Source organism: Salvelinus namaycush, chromosome 20 (assembly GCF_016432855.1).
Source record: "Salvelinus namaycush isolate Seneca chromosome 20, SaNama_1.0, whole genome shotgun sequence".
In the NCBI taxonomy this organism is placed as follows: domain Eukaryota; kingdom Metazoa; phylum Chordata; class Actinopteri; order Salmoniformes; family Salmonidae; genus Salvelinus; species Salvelinus namaycush.
In genome coordinates this window covers 32,572,432-32,592,066 of record NC_052326.1, presented here as the reverse complement: position 1 = coordinate 32,592,066, position 19,635 = coordinate 32,572,432, and the positions used below count along the sequence as shown (strand labels likewise).

Sequence of the window (19,635 nt, the reverse complement as noted above, 5' to 3'; positions counted from 1 at the left end):
GCCCAAGGCTTGCCCTCTCACTTCAAGGTCTTCAACCTCCTTTTCTTCACCACATCCTTGCACAGTCCATCCTGACCTACAGTGTGTGGTTTTCCGGCCAATATGGACTGATGATGGACAACCATCTAGAATGAGACCACAGTGCACGAGCACCTGCTCACTGCACTAGCATTGTGTAAACCATTGTGTAAACCATTAGAGTAAGATGGTACGGCAAAACATAATCCAGCCTCCAGTTGTGAAAAGTCTGAAATGGAATGGGAAGGACAGCTAGCCCTGGTGGGGGGGAATGGTGGATAGGTGGGTATGGGCGATATCTTACCTTCCTCCTCACTAGAACCCCTCTGAACGGGCGTGTAGATAGGGGGCGCTGTGTTGGAGCAGGGAGGCGCAGGCGTACTTTTTGTGAAGATCCCACTGATGAACTTGAGCATCTTGCGGTCACGGGCGGGGGGACGCTGGGTGGTCCCCCCCTGACTCTGGCTGTCCTTCCCCTTCTTCAGGTCCTCAGAGAGGGAGTGCAGGTCACTGTTGTCCAGAGTGCGGCTCTTGCCCTTCCTCGGCGGTTTGGATATCTGAGGGGTGGGTTGGGCTGGCAGGGACGTTGAGCCTGTCTTCAGCCTGTCCCCTCTGGGGCTTTCCCTGGTCACCACGTCCGTAAACCCTCCCCCTACGGGGGCTCCCTGGCGAAGGAGGGTAGACCTGCCATCACTGTCCGCCCAGGATGCCCGGTAAGGTCCCAGAGAGGCCACAGCAGCTGTCATGGGAGACCGGTCCCCTATGCGGTTGTCTTTGCGGTCCAGACTCTTGGCGGATGGAGGCATACTCTGATTGGCTTCCCTCAACTCCCGCCGGCTTACAGCCCCGCCTCCGGCATGTGACCTCATCAGGACCTCGGGTCTCTGGGTGAGCCTGGGCGGTACGGTGGTGGGCATGCTGCCCCGGGAGAGGGTGTTGCTTGCGTCGCCCATCCCTTCCTCGCACCTTGGAAACAGCATGGGTGGCTCCCGATAGAGCTCTGTTTTAGGGCGGGTTCCCTCTCTCCTTAGCCCTCCCACTGAGGGGACATCTGACACCCCTGCAAGTCCTTTCACTTGGTCTTTCACATTCTTCGGTAAGAGGGGAGACTCCTTGCTCTTAGTCTCCAACGTGACATCTTTTGAGGAGCCTGGACCACGACTCTCTCGCTCCTTCATCACAGGCTTCTCCCGCTCCTGTACAGGCCCCCCAAAGCTAACGTCCTCCTGCTCCTCTTCCTCCATCTCTGTGTTCCCCTCTACCTCCACCTCGGCACATGCATGTCCTCCCTCATCCTCAGTGGTCCTGCTCAGCTCCTCATCCTCTGGGCCCTCCACTCCTGCTCTCCCCAGAGCAAGGGTGCGTTGTGGCTGGGGCCCGATGGAAACTCCATCACTCCCCACAGCCTCGACCTTGACCAGGGTAAGGGAGATGAGGTAGGTGGTGCGTCTCTGTAGGGTGCCCGCGTGGCTCATGGGGGCGGCAGGCTGGAAGACAGGCAGACCAACCTCAGCGGAGTGGCAGCGCCCTTGCTGTGACCCAGACAGACCCACAGGGAACCGGCATAGCAATCCACAGCCGGAGGCTTCACCACGGAGACAATAGCCAGGCCAGACACCAGTCAGATGGTACTGTCAAACTGGCTGGCGTAGGGATACGTGTGATGTGGGTGAATGGTAACTTTGTCAAGAGGTGGTTGGAGTCTTGCTGGATTGCTTCTTCAGGCTTCTGAACCCATGACGTGAAAACTCAAGAGTCAGCACAAGCGAGACAGAGAATCACTCTAAGGTATCTTGAATTAGTGGAGCATACTTAACAAGGTTACTGAATTAAGTCTAGACTAGTTTTTATTTTAATCCTTCCTGTAATCCTCTCTTCACCTCCTCTTTGCTGATCTGTAAAGACTGCTGCCACTGGACTGCTCCACGGGTTCATTCACAATCCTCCCTTTCTCGTTCCCTCCCTCTCTCCATACGCAAGATTAATTCTACAGCCCAAAGCCAGGGATCTGAGATTGCTTTCCACGATCTTGATGTTTGAGACTGGGTAGTCTGGAATTATGATAGAGTCAACAAATGAGCCTGGTCCATTTCCCCACCAAGACTGTACTACGTAGCTCCCCACTTCACAAAAGCACACAAGATGAACTGCCTCAAGCCAGTCTTCAGTCTGTAAGCTTCTCAGATAATTCTTCATTTCCATTGAAGAATATCCATTGTACGCTTCAGAATCTTCATATTTTCTTATTCCCATTACATTTGACTGGTTAACAAATAATTGTTTCTTTTTTTATTTTGCACCGTCACAGACACCAAAGGGTATGTACCGTGGTAAAGCCAAACCAGACATAGCAGGCAACACAGCAAACACAGAAAACAACCGCTTTAGCTGACCCAGCAGAGGAAAAACATTTACGGTAAATACAAGAAAAAACATAAATATAGAAATCATTCACGTGTCGCAAACGCGTGTGGTGGGTGGGTAGTCTCCTTCCGACTGCATACGAGGCAAAGACACACTAATGTCATGCATGAATCACGTATGTACGTATCGTGGATCAATGAAAGGCAGGCTGCAAACATCTGTTGTAATTCCCCCAGCAAAGAGAAGCAGAGATGGTGGCCAGATAGGCAGAACACAGTCACTGTTTCTCTGTTCCTTTGCCTGTAACACTCTTATGTACAGTAGGTTCCTTCCCTCACTGCATCCTCTCCTCCGAGTGTCTCAGGCAATTAGCAAGTCAATAAAACGTGTCTGTGAGGCAGAGAGCGAGCCCACTGGCTCAGCTCAGCCCCTCCTTTCCTCCTCCAGATCTCCTCAGGGCCACTAGCCTCTCCGTTAGCCAACAGCTAGTCCAGCTCCAGCCTCAGCTCCAGGCAGGCAGACAGACAGAAGGGAAGGCTGAGGGTGAAGCGTCATGGGAGAGATGCCTGTCCTCGGTCAAGCCCACACGTTCTGTGGCTCGTGTCAGATCAGACAAAACAAAGAGGAGAAAAACCTCTGCCTCCTCCTACCCATCACTTGCTCTCTCTCTCTCTCTCTCTCTCCCGCTCTCTTTTTCAGGCAATCTCCGGGCAGTTCCCACTCTCTCTCTCTCCTTCTGTCCCCTCCCATCCTGCCTCTCAGGAAAGAGGGAGAGAGCGATGATGAACTGGATGAATCAGACGTCACAGGGATGAATGAAAGGAGAGAGCGAGGGAGGAAAGAGAAAAAGAGAGAGAGAATAGGAGAAAAATGAACAGGAGAGTATGTGTGGGGAAGGATATAACCGACAAATAAATAAGGTGGTTTGAAAACAAACTGAATGGGTCATAAATCTTGGGGCACAGAAAAGGGAGGGGATGCGTAGAGAGGAGAGAGAGAGGAACAGACAGGAGGGTAGCTAGAGGTGGATGAGAGAAGAAGAATGCAGGAGATAGAGGAAGGAAAAGGGAGAGATGGAAAACGTGGAAGAGACAGGAGAGGGGAGAAGGCTCTTTCTATCCTCTCCCTCTTCTCTGTCTTTTGCAGTCACACTATCTCCTTCCAGAAAAGCTCTCCTCAACCCCCTCTTAAGCAGTAAGCGTTGCAGGTAGCAACAGCCTATTCCACCCCATCTCTTTCACCTTTGTCAACTGATGGGCTCGCCTGTGACCAAGGTGTTTGGAGCTCCAGGACATTACGGTAGTGAGTCACATGTGCACCACCCTGGCTGTCTCCTTCATCCCTCTCTCTCTAAACCAGAGATATTGAAACTGGGGTTTGCGGAGGTCCTGCTGGGGGTCAATGAAAAGTCCTTAAGAGATTTAATATATATACATTAAGGACGTATTCACACCCCTTGACTTTTCCCACATTTTGTTATGTTACAGCCTTATTCTAAAATGGATTAAATAGTTATTTTCCCCCTCATCAATCTACACACAATACCTCATAATGACAAAGCAAAAACAGGTTTTTAGAAATGTTTGCAAGTGTATTAAAAATCTAAAACTGAAACTCAGTTTCAGACCCTTTACTCAGTACTTTGTTGAAGCACCTTTGGCAGCGATTACAGCCTCGAGTCTTCTTGGGTACGATGCTACAAGCTTTGCACACCTGTATTTGGGGAGTTTTCCCCATTCTTCTCTGTATATCCTCTCAATATCTGTCAGGTTGAATGGGGAGCGTCGCTGCATTGCTATTTTCAGGTCTCTCCAGAGATATTCAATAGGGTTTAAGTCCAGGCTCTGGCTGGGCCACTCAAGGACATTCAGAGACTTGTCCCGAAGCCACTCCTACGTTGTCTTGGCTGTGTGCTTAGGGTCATTGTCCTGTTGGAAGGTAAACCTTTTCCCCAGTCTGAGGTCCTGAGCGCTCTGGAGCAGGTATTATTCAAGGATCTCTCTGTACTTTGCTCCGTTCATCTTTCCCTCGATCCTGACTAGTCTCCCAGGGGCTTCAGTGTGTGTGGCTGTGTGTTACCCACCTGTGTCACTTCTTTAATTGGATGGAATCTGTCAAGGACACCCACAGAGTGTGGTGATGAATCATGTCCCCTCTAAACTGAAATTATAATGTGTCACTCACTGTGACACTTACACAGAATGTTGCATAGACTCTCAGAGAGAACACACACACACACACACACACACACACACACACACACACACACACACACACACACACACACACACACACACACACACACACACACACACACACACACACACACACACAGGTGAGGTACTTGAATTGTAAAGCATGTAAAAAATATATTGTGAACTAAATAGATAAAATATCCATTGAACACAACAAGTGCAAACTGCACATCAAAGTTCAAAGATCGCACACGAGACAAACATTCCAGTGAGGGGTAGCAAAGCCATAGCATTCAACGTGGTGTCATGTTTGTATGTCATTGTTGTCATTGTTCTTTTAGCTGCTGTGACATTTATCAAGGCCACCACCACCTTACTGTGTAAAGAAAGATTGTGTTCCCTTTCCTCGGGGGACCACAGCCCTGTGCATTCCAACACACCATCTGCATAACTAAAACACTGCTCTGGAGAGCCACACCACCGCTGTCCTTATGCTAATCTGACAGTTGACACACGCTCTGTTCTGCTTTCTGGTGTAATTGCCGGCATCAGAGTACTAACATGTCTTCCTGAGGTGTGACCTCTTTCTTAAAGGAACACATCGTAATGACATCGTAATGACAATTAATATCCTCCTTTAAGGGTGCAGGCAGTGTGTGTGTGTGGGGGGGGGGGGGTAACGGGGGACTTAGGGGACCCCCTACGCAGGCAATCAAGAAATTGGGCACACACACACAGAGCTTATGACCCTTGAATCATCTGCAATGCAAATGGCATGATGGAAAAGGCACATAAATTAGTGTGTAGGTTGGAATGATGTGCGTACACGCCTTACACACAGACCTTGCAGAATGAAACATGCACGCACGTGTAGGGGGACTGGGTTCAGAAATCTAATCAGAGCTCTTGAGAGAAGATCTGGGGGGTTTCGAATCGGCCTAATTGCCGCAAAACTGCAAAATATGAGATCTGCAATAACACAAAGAGAGCAACTAGACGAGTCTGACAAGTCTGCATCTGAGTGATAAGGACTGGAGATTAGGATATCAGAAACAGAATCGTCTAACTGCCACACCAGTGAAGAGAAGCCAGAGGGTGTGTTGCAGTGAGCTGTGGTCTCTCCTGTCTCTGTGTCTCTCATAGAGATGGTAGTCAAGGTGAATAGTGTCCGTGACATTTGGACAGATCCCATAACAAGGAGTGTAACCTGCTGTGATGAAAGGCTAAATGACAACACAAGGTGGAGGGACAGAAGAGAGAGGATAGGGGGTAAGACGGGGGCGGTGTGTGGTGTGTGTGATGAAAGAAACAGTATAGGGAAGGTAAGGAGCATTTTTTTAATTTGTGAATTAGGGTGCAGGGGAGGGAGGAAGATGTATCAAAACATGGTCTGCCTGTCTCCTTGAAGCAGGAAGTGGCTCTGCAGACAGACTGCAGAGAGGAAGTAGCTTGATGTGCAGTGCTGTAAGGATGAGGAAAGGCTACCATTTTTAAAGGTGCAATATGTAGAAATCGCTCTGTCATTTCCTCGTTGCTAAAATTCGAATAGTTAGCCTAATTTCAGTTCATGTGACAAAACAAGCAAAACAAGTGCAAAGAATCATTATAACATCTAAACCGCTGTAAATGTATTTTCCATAACCACTTTTTGTTTTCAGCTGTTTGAAGCTGGTGTGCAAAACTGAAACTTAACAGGAAGCATAGAAATAGAGCACATAGAACAGATCTTGATTTTTTTTTTAAAATGACGCCAGAGAAGAAGTCTGCCGTTTTACCTGTCCCCAACTGATTATGTTTTTTTGTTTGTTTATTTGCGTTGTTTGTAACTTATTTTGTACATAATGTTGCCGCTACCGTCTCTTATGACCGAAAATAACTTCTGGACATCAGGACTGCGATTACTCACCACGGACTGGCAGAATTATTTTTTTCCTTTAATGAGTCTGATGAGCCTGACGTGAATGATATACTGCTTTCTCGGGAACAAGCCCAGATCCCCATGATTTGCGTGAAGAGGAGGTGGAGAAAAAGGGTCCAGAGAACGGGCTGCCTTCGGAGAATTCATAGGCGATCGAATAAACCTCCACTTCCTTCCATTCTGCTAGCAAACGTGCAATCTTTGGAGAATAAAATTGATGACCTACGTGGAAGATTAAACTACCAACGGGACATTCAAATCTCTAATATCTTGTGCTTCAAGTCGTGGCTGAACGAAAACACTATCAACATACATGGTTACATGCTGTACCGGCAGGATAGAACAGCAGCATCTAGTAAGACAAGGGGCAGCGGACTATGTATTTTTGTAAATAACAGCTGGTGCACGATATCTAAGGAAGTCTAGAGTATCTCATGATAAGCTGTAGATCACGCTATCTACCTAGAGAGTTTTCATCTGTATTTATCGTAGCTGTTTACATACCACCACAGTCAGAGGCCGGCATTAAGACAGCATGGAATGAGCTGTATTGCGCCATAAGCAAGAAAAACGCTCACCCAGAGGCGGCGCTCCTAGTAGCCGGGGACTTTAATGCAGGGAAACTTAAATCCATTTTGCCAAATTTCTATCAGCATGTTACAGTGGGGCAAAAAAGTATTTAGTCAGCCACCAATTGTGCAAGTTCTCCCACTTAAAAAGATGAGAGAGGCCTGTAATTTTCATCATAGGTACACTTCAACTATGACAGACAAAATGAGAAAAAAAAATCCAGATAATCACATTGCAGGATTTTTAATGAATTTATTTGCAAATTATGGTGGAAAATAAGTATTTGGTCACCTACAAACAAGGAAGATTTCTGGCTCTCACAGACCTGTAACTTCTTCTTTAAGAGGCTCCTCTGTCCTCCACTTGTTACCTGTATTAATGGCACCTGTTTGAACTTGTTATCAGTATAAAAGACACCTGTCCACAACCTCAAACAGTCACACTCCAAACTCCACTATGGCCAAGACCAAAGAGCTGTCAAAGGACACTAGAAACAAAATTGTAGACCTGCACCAGGCTGGGAAGACTGAATCTGCAATAGGTAAGCAGCTTGGTTTGAAGAAATCAACTGTGGGAGCAATTATTAGGAAATGGAAGACATACAAGACCACTGATAATCTCCCTCGATCTGGGGCTCCACGCAAGATCTCACCCCGTGGGGTCAAAATGATCACAAGAACGGTGAGCAAAAATCCCAGAACCACACGGGGGGACCTAGTGAATGACCTGCAGAGAGCTGGGACCAAAGTAACAAAGCCTACCATCAGTAACACACTACGCCGCCAGGGACTCAAATCCTGCAGTGCCAGACGTGTCCCCCTGCTTAAGCCAGTACATGTCCAGGCCCGTCTGAAGTTTGCTAGAGAGCATTTGGATGATCCAGAAGAAGATTGGGAGAATGTCATATGGTTAGATGAAACCAAAATAGAACTTTTTGGTAAAAACTCAACTCGTCGTGTTTGGAGGACAAAGAATGCTGAGTTGCATCCAAAGAACACCATACCTACTGTGAAGCATGGGGGTGGAAACATCATGCTTTGGGGCTGTTTTTCTGCAAAGGGACCAGGACGACTGATCCGTGTAAAGGAAAGAATGAATGGGGCCATGTATCGTGAGATTTTGAGTGAAAACCTCCTTCCATCAGCAAGGGCATTGAAGATGAAACGTGGCTGGGTCTTTCAGCATGACAATGATCCCTAACACACCGCCCGGGCAACGAAGGAGTGGCTTCATAAGAAGCATTTCAAGGTCCTGGAGTGGCCTAGTCAGTCTCCAGATCTCAACCCCATAGAAAATCTTTGGAGGGAGTTGAAAGTCCATGTTGCCCAGCAACAGCCCCAAAACATCACTGCTCTAGAGGAGATCTGCATGGAGGAATGGGCCAAAATACCAGCAACAGTGTGTGAAAACCTTGTGAAGACTTACAGAAAACGTTTGACCTCTGTCATTGCCAACAAAGGGTATATAACAAAGTATTGAGATAAACTTTTGTTATTGACCAAATACTTATTTTCCACCATAATTTGCAAATAAATTCATTAAAAATCCTACAATGTGATTTTCTGGATTTTTTTTCTCATTTTGTCTGTCATAGTTGAAGTGTACCTATTATGAAAATTACAGGCCTCTCTCATCTTTTTAAGTGGGAGAACTTGCACAATTGGTGGCTGACTAAATAGTTTTTCCCCCCACTGTAAATGTGCAACCAGAGGGGGAAAAAACTGTGGACCACCTTTACTCCACACACAGAGACGCATACAAAGCTCTCCCTCGCCCTCCATTTGGCAAATCTGACCATAATTCTATCCTCCTGATTCCTGCTTACAAGCCAAAATTAAAGCAGGAAGCACCAGTGACTAGATCAATAAAAAGTGGTCAGATGAAGCAGATGCTAGGCTACAGGACTGTTTGCTAGCACAGACTGGAATATGTTCCGGGATTCCTCTGATGGCATTGAGGAGTACACCACATCAATTGTTGGCTTCATCAATAAGTGCATCAATGACGTCGTCCCCACAGTGACCATACGTACAGACCCCAACCAGAAGCCATGGATTACAGGCAACATCCGCACTGAGCTAAAGGCTAGAGCTGCTGCTTTCAAGGAGCAGAACTCCAACCCGGAAAGCTTTTAAGAAATCCTGCTATGCCCTCCGACGAACCATTAAACAGGCAAAGTGTCAATACAGGGCTAAGATCGAATCGTACTGCACCAGCTCTGACGCTCGTCGGATGTGGCAGGGCTTGCAAACCATTACAGACTACAAAGGGAAGCACAGCCGAGAGCTGCCCAGTGACACAAGCCTACCAGACGAGCTAAACTTCTTCTATGCTCGCTTCGAGGCAAATAACACTGAAACATGCATGAGAGCACCAGCTGTTCCGGAAGACTGTGTGATCACGCTCTCCCCAGCCGATGTGAGTAAGACCTTTAAACAGGTCAACATTCACAAGGCCGCAGGGCCAGACGGATTACCAGGATGTGTACTCCGAGCGTGCGCTGACCAACTGGCAAGTGCTTTCACTGACATTTTCAACCTCTCCCTGTCCGAGTCTGTAATACCATCATGTTTTATGCAGACCACCATAGTCCCTGTGCCCAAGAACACTAAGGTAACTTGCCTAAATGACTACCGACCCATAGCACTCACGTCTGTAGCCATGAGTCATGGGTCACATCAACACCATCATCCCTAGACCCACTCCAATTTGCATACCACCCTAACAGATCCACAGATGATGCAATCTCTATTGCACTCCACACTGCCCTTTCCCACACTGTCATTTCCCACAAGGAACACCTATGTGAGAATGCTATTCATTGACTACAGCTCAGCATTCAACACCATAGTGCCCTCAAAGCTCATCAATAAGCTAAGGACCCTGGGACTAAACACCTCCTCTGCAACTGGATCCTGGAATTCCTGACGGGCCGCCCTGAGGTGGTAAGGGTAGGTAACAACACATTCGCCACGCTGATCCTTAACACAGGGGCCCCTCAGGACCTCTATACCAGGCGGTGTCAGAGGGAGGCCCTAAAAATTGTCAAAAACTCCAGCCACCCTAGTCATAGACTGTTCTCTCTGCTACCGCACGGCAAGCTGTACCAGAGTGCCAAGTCTAGATCCAAGAGGCTTCTAAACAGCTTCTACCCCCAAGCCATAAGGCTCCTGAACATCTAATCAAATGGCTACCCAGACTATGTGCATAGCCCCCCCTCCCCCTCTTTTACACCACTGCTACTCTCTGTTGTTATCATCTATGCATAATCACTTTAATAACTCTACCTACATGTACATATTACCTCAACTAACCGGTGCCCCCGCACATTGACTCTGTACCGGAACCCCCCTGTATATAGTCTCACTATTGTTATTTTACTGCTGCTCTTTAATTACTTGTTACTTTTATTTCTTATTCTTATCCATATTTTTTAAAACTGCATTGTTGGTTAGGGGCACATAAGTAAGCATTTCACTGTAAGGTCTACATCTGTTGTATTCGGCACATGTGACTAATAAAATTTGATTCGATTCGATTCGATTTGATCTACCGCTTCTTAGACTTGTTATAGACAGATCTATTACTCACATTTCTATGTGAAATTGGTCGGGTCACCCAAAAAGTTACATATTGCAGCTTTAGCGAAAACAGCAGCAAAAATATCAGGCTGTATAGACAGCAATAGAAATCACAAAGACATACTGTAAAGGAAGAGAGATACAAGGTGTTGTCTGCATTACTTGAAGGAACATGAATTTCTGTCAACACAGCATGTTCACACTGAAACATCAGTGTCTCTATTCATACTGTCTGTTAGCAGTCCTGTCTCAGTTTCTACTGTAGCTGTCGGGTAGTGGGCTGACTGAGACGGGGCCTGACCAATGTTATTATAGTTTTGTGGTTTTATATTAATTTTTATTTCTGTTAGTTTTTCCATTTTATTTGAAATTCAGTTTAGTCTCAATTAGTTTTCAGACATGATTTACTAGTTTTTCTTTAGTTTGAGTTCTATAAGAACGTATATATTTTGTTTTTATATTATTTTGTTTCAGTTTTAGTGTCAGGGACACAAAGTAGTGGATGTCTTCCCTGTTAGCTGGTGATAACTAGTGGTAGTGATACACAAGCTAGGCCTTTTTGAAACATCTGTCACAATTCCAAAAGTGGCGATGAAGGAGTCAGGCGCAGAGAGCAGGGTAGTGAGAAGCTAGTGGATTTAATATTCCAAAAGAATATAACGAGACGGCTACGCCACACATACAAGGGCGTGTCAAGTACAGTCCAAAACAAACAGGACAAAATCCACATGGAACAGACACCACAAGAAAATACGACACCACAAACAGAAAAACAAGCCCGCACAAAAGTCGGCGGGCCAACTGGGTTTAAATAGCCCACAATAAACCTAAACACAAAACAGGTGCAACAAATCAGACAAAACTAAATTAAACAGAAAAGGGGATCGGTGGCAGCTAGTAGGCCGGAGACGACGACCGCCGAGCGCCGCCCGAACGGGAAGAGGCACCATCTTCGGCGGGATTCGTAACAACATCGACATCTCCTGTCAGAATTTACCCGGCAGATTCAGAAGCTTGAAAACCCCATTTTATTTTTGCCCAAAGTTTAGAAGAAAAAAAAGAAAAAACATAATTCATGATGCTTTTTATTTGACTTTAGTTCGTTTTGGAGTCAAATATAATAGTTTCAAACGGGTCTGTTAATTATTTTATTTCAGATAACATTTTTTTTTTCATCTTTAGTTCAGTTTTAGTTTACTATAATAACCTTGGACCTGACACACACCCGGTTAGAAACTGAATCTGCATCCTATGGGCACCCTATTTTTTACATAGTCCACTACCTTGGACCTAGGTCCTGGTCCAAAGTGGTGCACTATAAAGGGAATAGGGTGCCATTTGGGACATAGGCCTACAAAAAGACTAAAATGTGGGCTTTGGGGTGAAGTGTTTAAATACTGTGGGTTCATTGATCACTTCGACCTCTGCAATTAGCATTCCTCGCACTCTCAATCCGTTTGGTCTCAAGCTGAACACACATCATACAGATACTTTATTAGTCAGATAAAAAGTGAGTATGTATTTCTCTATGGATACTGGGTGTGTACAGGAGCTGAGGCAGTTACAAAACCATTTTGGATAGAGGTCAGCTAAGTAGAGTGAGCTCTAATATAGGACTTCCACTTTCTCAGCTGAAGTGAGGAGACAATGGGATAAAAAGAGAATCAGAGTGTTCAGACAAGCCTTGGGTCGTTCGGTCTCTGAGTCAAAATAGAATCTCAGTGATGAAGTATAAATAGAGAGTCTGAAGCTGCACTTCGGTGAAAACAGTCTAGACATCACTTCAATTTCAACAGATATTGATAAAGTATAACACAACAACAAATCATGTCCCAGTGCCTCATATTTATAATATACATTATGTGCATCCATATAAGTGTATGAATATTGGATGTGCATTTTCACACACACACACACACACACACACACACACACACACACACACACACACACACACACACACACACACACACACACACACACACACACACACACACACACACACACACACACACTTTCTCATGTCATAGAAGCTATTAAAAATGAAAATGCTATTACCAGTAATAAGTGAGTATAGTGACCTATTTTAAGAGGTTGTACAGGGTAACTTCCTTCCCTTTCTGTAATTTAGGCTCAGACCTACATGTTATGGGAAGAGTGATGCTGCAACCTCTCTCTGCCATTTGTAAATAGGTTCTCAAACACTTACTTCATGCTTAGTTATCATAAGTTCTCTGCAATTACACCAGACTTTTAAAAAATAACTATGGAGGTTGTCGGTCATGTAAGGGACATGGGACATGATTACCCTAGCTTTCGAGAACCCATGGGGCTTGTCATGCCAAATAGTGTCCCCTCTACGTCACATTGTTATTCGATAAACTATTAGTGTCCATTGCTATATCAACGGTGTGACAACATAATGATTAGAATTTTGGAGATCATTACAAACTAAATTACATTCTTTTCATCATCACTATGCAAACAAAGCTGATTTCCGCGACAATTTCGCTGTTTAAACTAGTTTTGTTTAGCTAATAAAATGAAAACATTAATTTGAACTACTTGTGGGTACATTGTTATCATTACAACATGAAATCCATGTCTTAAACGTTGCTACGTTGCAGAAATGGCAAAGAAAACGTAACCTGCTTGACACATTAATGTTACATACATTACAGATCATGAAGTCAGCTAATTTCCACTCTATTCATATGCAAACCCCTTTGATTCATACACTGGCTTGTCTGGGTGCCATGTTTTTATCTTAACCTGCACTGAAATAATATAATTTCAGTAGTCCTCTATGATTCTTTTTCCTATAATTAGTAGGTCCTAGGATACAATAATGAATAATGTGGAACAAATAAATATCGTCAAAAGATACTTTACAACTTACAATAATGAACACCTTATGAAACTTTGATCGTTTTTGGTAGTTATGTCATTCATTTATTTTCACATATTTTTTGTATACTCACGTGGCAATCATAGACTAAAATACTGAATTCTGGTGTGTGGAATTCTGCCTGTCACTTGTTCTCAACAGGCAGCCAGACTCAGAAGGGGAGAGGGAGAGTGTCCAGGCACTGCTGCTCTCTTTGTTCTGAGTGCTTGCAGTGCTAGTGTTTTTAGTTCATCTGTGTATCTCACATATTACGTGCCCAGAATGATAAGAGCAAGAAAACTCTTAGCAGATAATGACAACAACAGTAGCTGTAGATGATGTAATGAAAAGTTGGAGGGTGGTTGGTAATGGAGGACATAAGGTGGATCCACGTCTGGGTGTTGGGCAGAACCCCTAGGTACTGGAGAACAGGAGCAGAGTTCAAAGGAAAAAGGTAGGAGATAGAGAAGTAAACAAGCAAACACACAGGTTACACTTTACTGTGAGAAAATTTGATGGATTACTGCAGCGTTACAACATAAATTAACAGCGGGCAATCATTTTTCCTGGTCAAAAACCTCCACATCCTTCTCGGTCTGTGCCTGAAGGTGGTACTTGAAGGCGTTCTAATCTGGATCGACAACTTCCACCACATCAGGTGGGGTTTCAGAGATCTGAAAGTAAGTTATACAAAAATAGCAATAGACAAACAACAACACTAAAAGACACTCACAAATTTGAAAGACTACAGTATATGCAATAATTCTATATAAAATTGCATTGTTTACCTCAGTCAACAGCTGCGGCTCCCATCCATACTTGGCCTGGATGCTGCTGTTGTGCGCAAAGAGAATTACCTTCAGGTTGTTCTCCCACCCTTCCTGGTATCAAGGGACTTGCCCATGGCAGTCTTGAGGGTCTGGTTTGTCCATCCACCAAACCTGGAGGGGGTAGAAAAGCGATATCTTTTGACAACGTAAGATATTGAAATATGTCTGATTATGTATGTACCATGGAATAACAAATTGTTAAAAACAAAACCCTTTTTAATGGGTTACATTAGGGAATTTAGAGTTAAGCACATACTCTTCCTTTACTGACTGTAATGGGTATTGCCTCCACCAACTTGGAAAGTGATCGGTCGCTGGAAGACACCAGCTGTTGCCATTCCTGGATTTCGTGAAGGGTCCAATGAGGTCCACCCCTAACATTTAAAAAGTGTTACTTTTTAAGATTACTTTATTCTTACCTGTATCTGTGTCATACAGTGTGCAGATTTTTGTATTTGTAAGGATACTGACACACACACATGTAACAGTATAACTTTAGTACGTCCCCTCGCCCCGAAACGGGCGCGAACCAGGGACCCTCTGCACACATCAACAACAGTCACCCACGAAGCGTCGTTACCCATCGCTCCACAAAAGCCGCGGCCCTTGCAGAGCAAGGGGCAACACTACTTCTAGGTTTCAGAGCAAGTGACGTAACTGATTGAAACGCTATTAGCGCGTACCCTCTAACTAGCTAGCCATTTCACATCCGTTACACTCACCCCCCTTTCAACCTCCTCCTTTTCCGCAGCAACCAGTGATCCGGGTCAACAGCATCAATGTAACAGTATAACTTTAAACCGTCCCCTCGCCCCGACCCGGGCGCGAACCAGGGACCCTCTGCACACATCAACAACAGTCACCCACGAAGCGTCGTTACCCATCGCTCCACAAAAGCCGCGGCCCTTGCAGAGCAAGGGGCAACACTACTTCTAGGTTTCAGAGCAAGTGACGTAACTGATTGAAACGCTATTAGCGCGTACCCGCTAACTAGCTAGCCATTTCACATCCGTTACACACACACATTCTATAATATTGAACTATGCTGTGGTCAAATAAAGAAACCATTCCAAAACAACTAATCAGGGCAAAATTTGAATTGGGAGACTTACCGATCATGTGCCATGGTGAACCGATCATGTGCCATGGTGAAACAACTTTGATGGGCTTTATCTCCAGTGCCACTGTCTTCGCCCTCTCAAACTTATGGCAGGCTAGACAGGGTACTGACCTTTAAGCAAAAAGTGACAAATGTAAACATTGTGTGCTCTCTGATATGACATTAATTGAAATAATAATAATTTCAGATATAATAGAATGTGATTGATAAACAAAAGGTTATTTTACTTGCCCAGCTGTCCACCTCCTTGACAATTCCACGTCAGAAGAAGAGTAGGTAAATTTTGGCATTCATGCGCTTCACTCCAAAAATGTACACATGCATCTCTGTCAGCATGGCCTCCTTCTCCTTAGTAAAAATCAACCTTCTGTGTGGCTGGCCATCCTTCCCCGTAGGTAGATATGATTGCCTAACAAGTTGGAAGAGAAGAGTTGTTGAAATACTCAAGTCTAAGTATATTTGCACTACTGTCTTTCTCTCTCTGTTTCTCTCTCTCTCCATCTGTCTTCCACTCTCTTCCTACCTCTCACTCCCTCTCACTTTCATCCTTTCGCTCCCATTTTCTTCCTCCCCCTCTGTCTGTCTAGCGAAGACACCAAGTTTAAACCTATCCATTTGATTGATCAGGTTTAACTTATAGCTAGACACCTCAATATGACAGACATATAACTATATCGGCGGAGGCTGCTGAGGGGAGGATGGCTCATAATAATGTCTGGAATGGAGTCAATTGAATGGTATCAACCACATGGAAACCACGTGTTTGGTACCATTCCATTTACTCCCTTCCAGACATTATTATGAGCCATCCTCCCCTCAGCAGCCTCCGCTGAACTATATGTATAGCTAGCAACTACTATAGCTAACGTTAGAGGGAAAATGGTTGTTGAAAAATGGTTATACATAGCTAAATATGTCCAGTTATCTAATTGAAGTTAACTGCTTAACGTTACCCTGAATTTTTCTGAATGTTGCGCCTCTTGTCGACATCAGTGGTGTCTTCATAGTACTTCGTCAGGTTGGAAAGATAAAAGAAAATCTCCTCGAGGGATGCCATTGAAGTGCAAGCTACATACAAACAGAAAGCTGCAATAACAGTTATAATAGCTTGCTTGCTATCTAGCTAGCTAACGTTAGCTTAGCTAAATAAAACGGTCTGGCTAGGCATGCTGAGGTATAGAAGTACAGTAGCTAGCAACGTCAATCTATAAAAACAACAAATTATGTACTCCTATTTAACAATATGTACAAATACATGGTAAAGAAAGTGTTCTCTTTCCAGTCATCTGAAGCAGCAGGTAGGCAGCAGGTAGTCACCGTCAAATACAGAGAGCAATTCTGAGGTAATAATTTTGCGCGGACTGAGCGAGCGTTTAAACGGTGAAATAGAACTAGAACTGCTCGCATCCCCTACGAGGTCAAATAGAGCCAAACAACCAGCATAGCAACTGACGCTTTGGTTCATTTCTTATTCCGGTCAGAATTTTGCAAGTTCACGCAACAGCCCTAGGAACAGAAGCTAGAATTTATCGAATCCTATTGTGACGTAAAGGGGGACACTATTTGGCATGACAGGCCCTCTTTTGGGTTCTCAGCTGAAAGATCAGACCACAGATGGTTCCATGTGAATTACAATCCCCAGACTCTGTTTTAACGTTTAGAAACGTTAATAATCTTAATTTGCGATACGGTTTTGGAAAACTTTGGACCTTAACTTTCATACCAGCGAGAACGAATCTTTCAAATACAAAAGATACACTTACTGTATGTAGTTTAGCAAAGTTGCATCTGGCTATAACAGTCTCCAGCCGAGATATGACACATCTTCTCACCTTGTGCTGGCATTTCCATTGGACCATTCCATATTTCTGGTTGCAAACAAGTGTTACTCAAAACACAGCCAGGTGCAACTTTGATAAACTGTTTACAGTAAGTGTATCTTCTGTATTTATAATTCATATGAAAGTTAAGTTCCAAATGTTTCCAAAAATGTATCGCAAGGCGTATTTTAGTTTAGATCTAGCATTTTGGCAGCGTCGGGCATTTCCCTCACAAGGCTAAAGGGGACGTCCAATGACCCAATGTAATGCAATGGAATTGGAGTCATGATAAGAGCTAGCTAGACACCACCCTGCACAGTCTAAAAACAAGTCTGACAACCAATTATTGTGTAAGTGAATAATTTGAGCAAGGCTAAAGGAACAGATGCAATGCCATATCAAGCTGCCAGCACTTTTAAATTACGTTTTAAATGAGTTCATTTTCGTTACAGGTAGGCTATAATTTAATTTCAATGTAAATGCACCCACGATTTTTGCGTGATAAAGTAGGTTGATGGGAACTAATAGCATGCCCTGGGGCTAGGCCTATTGAATTGCTTACCTTGGATGCTGTGAAGGTAAACTTTTAAACCAGAGCGAAGCTGTTGGTCGTCGACCCTCTCCAACTGATTGAAAACTTTGGCAAAGTTGTTCTGTACAGTTTCATGCCGCCGTACCTCGGCCCGAATCGCATTGGAAAGCGATAACTTGTTACTGCTGTTCATCTTGACACCTGTCTCCGGAGATTAAAGGCGCGAGATTGTCATTCGTTATCCAATTGAGCGCGCTTCTCCAAACACTTCAAGCAAGGCTAATCGAACCTTTGCATTTAGCTTGAGAACGTCTGTCTGTAGCCTACATCATTAATTAAAAAAATACGTTATTAATTTGAGCAAATTTCCTGTTGCATGTTGAAATATCTCCGTTTGTGCCTTACAATGTCTACTTCCTTGTTTTAAAGCGCCGCATTAATGGTGATGAGTTTTGTTTTGTCCTCGGAAAAATTATGACACCATATGAAGAGATTGTGTGTGCAGTGTGGCTTTGTTGCTATACATGTGAAGTATATGGCATATCATATGATATGTTTCAAGTTGTAATCTCACGTGCACAAGTACAATGAAATGCCTTTCTTGCAAGCTCTAATACTAAAAATAACATAAGGTAGAACAAAAACACACGATAAATAAGATATAAGAAGAACACAAGTAAGTAAGCATACTGTATACAGGGGCAGTCAATTCCAGTACCATATTTAAAATGTCAAAATCAAATCAAAGAAAATTGTCACATGCGCCGAATACAACAGGTGTAGGTAGACCTTACGTGAAATGCTTACCTACAAGCCCTTAACCAACAATGCAGTTCAAAAAATAGAGTTAAGAAAATATTTACAAAATATGATGAAGTAAAAAAATCGAATTAAAAGTAACACAATAAAATTAGATAACAATAACGAGGCTATGTACAGGCGTTGTGCCGAAAATCTCCCCCTGACAGAATCCCCCCCCCCCCCCCCCTTCGCGTGAAGGCCACACGCTCAATTCTTCGTTGCTGCGACTTGCTTGCTAGTTGAGATTTCACTAGTAATGTCTGCAGTTTTCGGTTTGGCTATTTGTTTCAAGTGTATTAGTCTATAAATAAATCATTTTGCCAAAATTCGTCATCCCTCCCATGTCCTATTCGACTGTAGATGTTCTGCAATGTTTATTGCTTGCCTACATTTTGCTCCCTCCTCTATGTTTAATATAACACACATACATGAATTATTCATTTTGGTTGCCTATCCTGACGTGACGTTTGTTCTATAGAATGTATTTGACTCTGATATGTGCCACAGAAAGTATTTGACTCTTGTTACAAAATTAAGGAAATTAGAAGGGTGGGTGGGGCGGGGTTCGGCATTACACTACTGGTCAACATCTGCGGACCCAAGCCAAATCTTTTCAGACTCCTGAGGGGGAAAGGTGTTGTCGTGCTCTCGACCCGCTCCACTCTCGACCCGCTCCACTACAGCCCTGTCGATGTTAATGGGGGCCTGTTCAGCACTTTATTTTTCTATAGTTCACGATCAGCTCCTCTTGTCTTACTCACATTGAGGGAGAGGTTGTTGTCCTGGCACCACACTGCCAGGTCTCTGACCTCGTCCCTATAGGCTGTCTCATCATTGTCGGTGATCAGGCTTACCACTGTTGTGTTGTCAGCTAACTTAATGATGGTGTTGGAGTCGTGCTCGGTCACCCAGTCGTGGGTGAACAGGGAGTACAGGAGGGAACCAAGCACGCACCCCTGATGTGTTGTTGCATACCCTTACCACCTGGGGCACCACGTC

At 44.4% G+C, this 19,635-nt stretch overlaps 1 protein-coding gene across 1 annotated transcript in view; it reads right to left on the bottom strand.

Annotated features, from left to right (window-relative positions):
• LOC120064580 (arf-GAP with GTPase, ANK repeat and PH domain-containing protein 1-like) overlaps window positions 1-18,028 on the bottom strand; it is a 38,408-nt gene extending 20,380 nt beyond the window's left edge. Inside the window, exon 1 of the mRNA XM_039015171.1 lies at window positions 17,866-18,028. Within this exon, the coding sequence (XP_038871099.1) occupies window positions 17,866-18,028 (163 nt within the window). The remainder of the gene's footprint in view (window positions 1-17,865) is intronic.
• Between the last annotated feature and the right edge of the window lie 1,607 nt (window positions 18,029-19,635).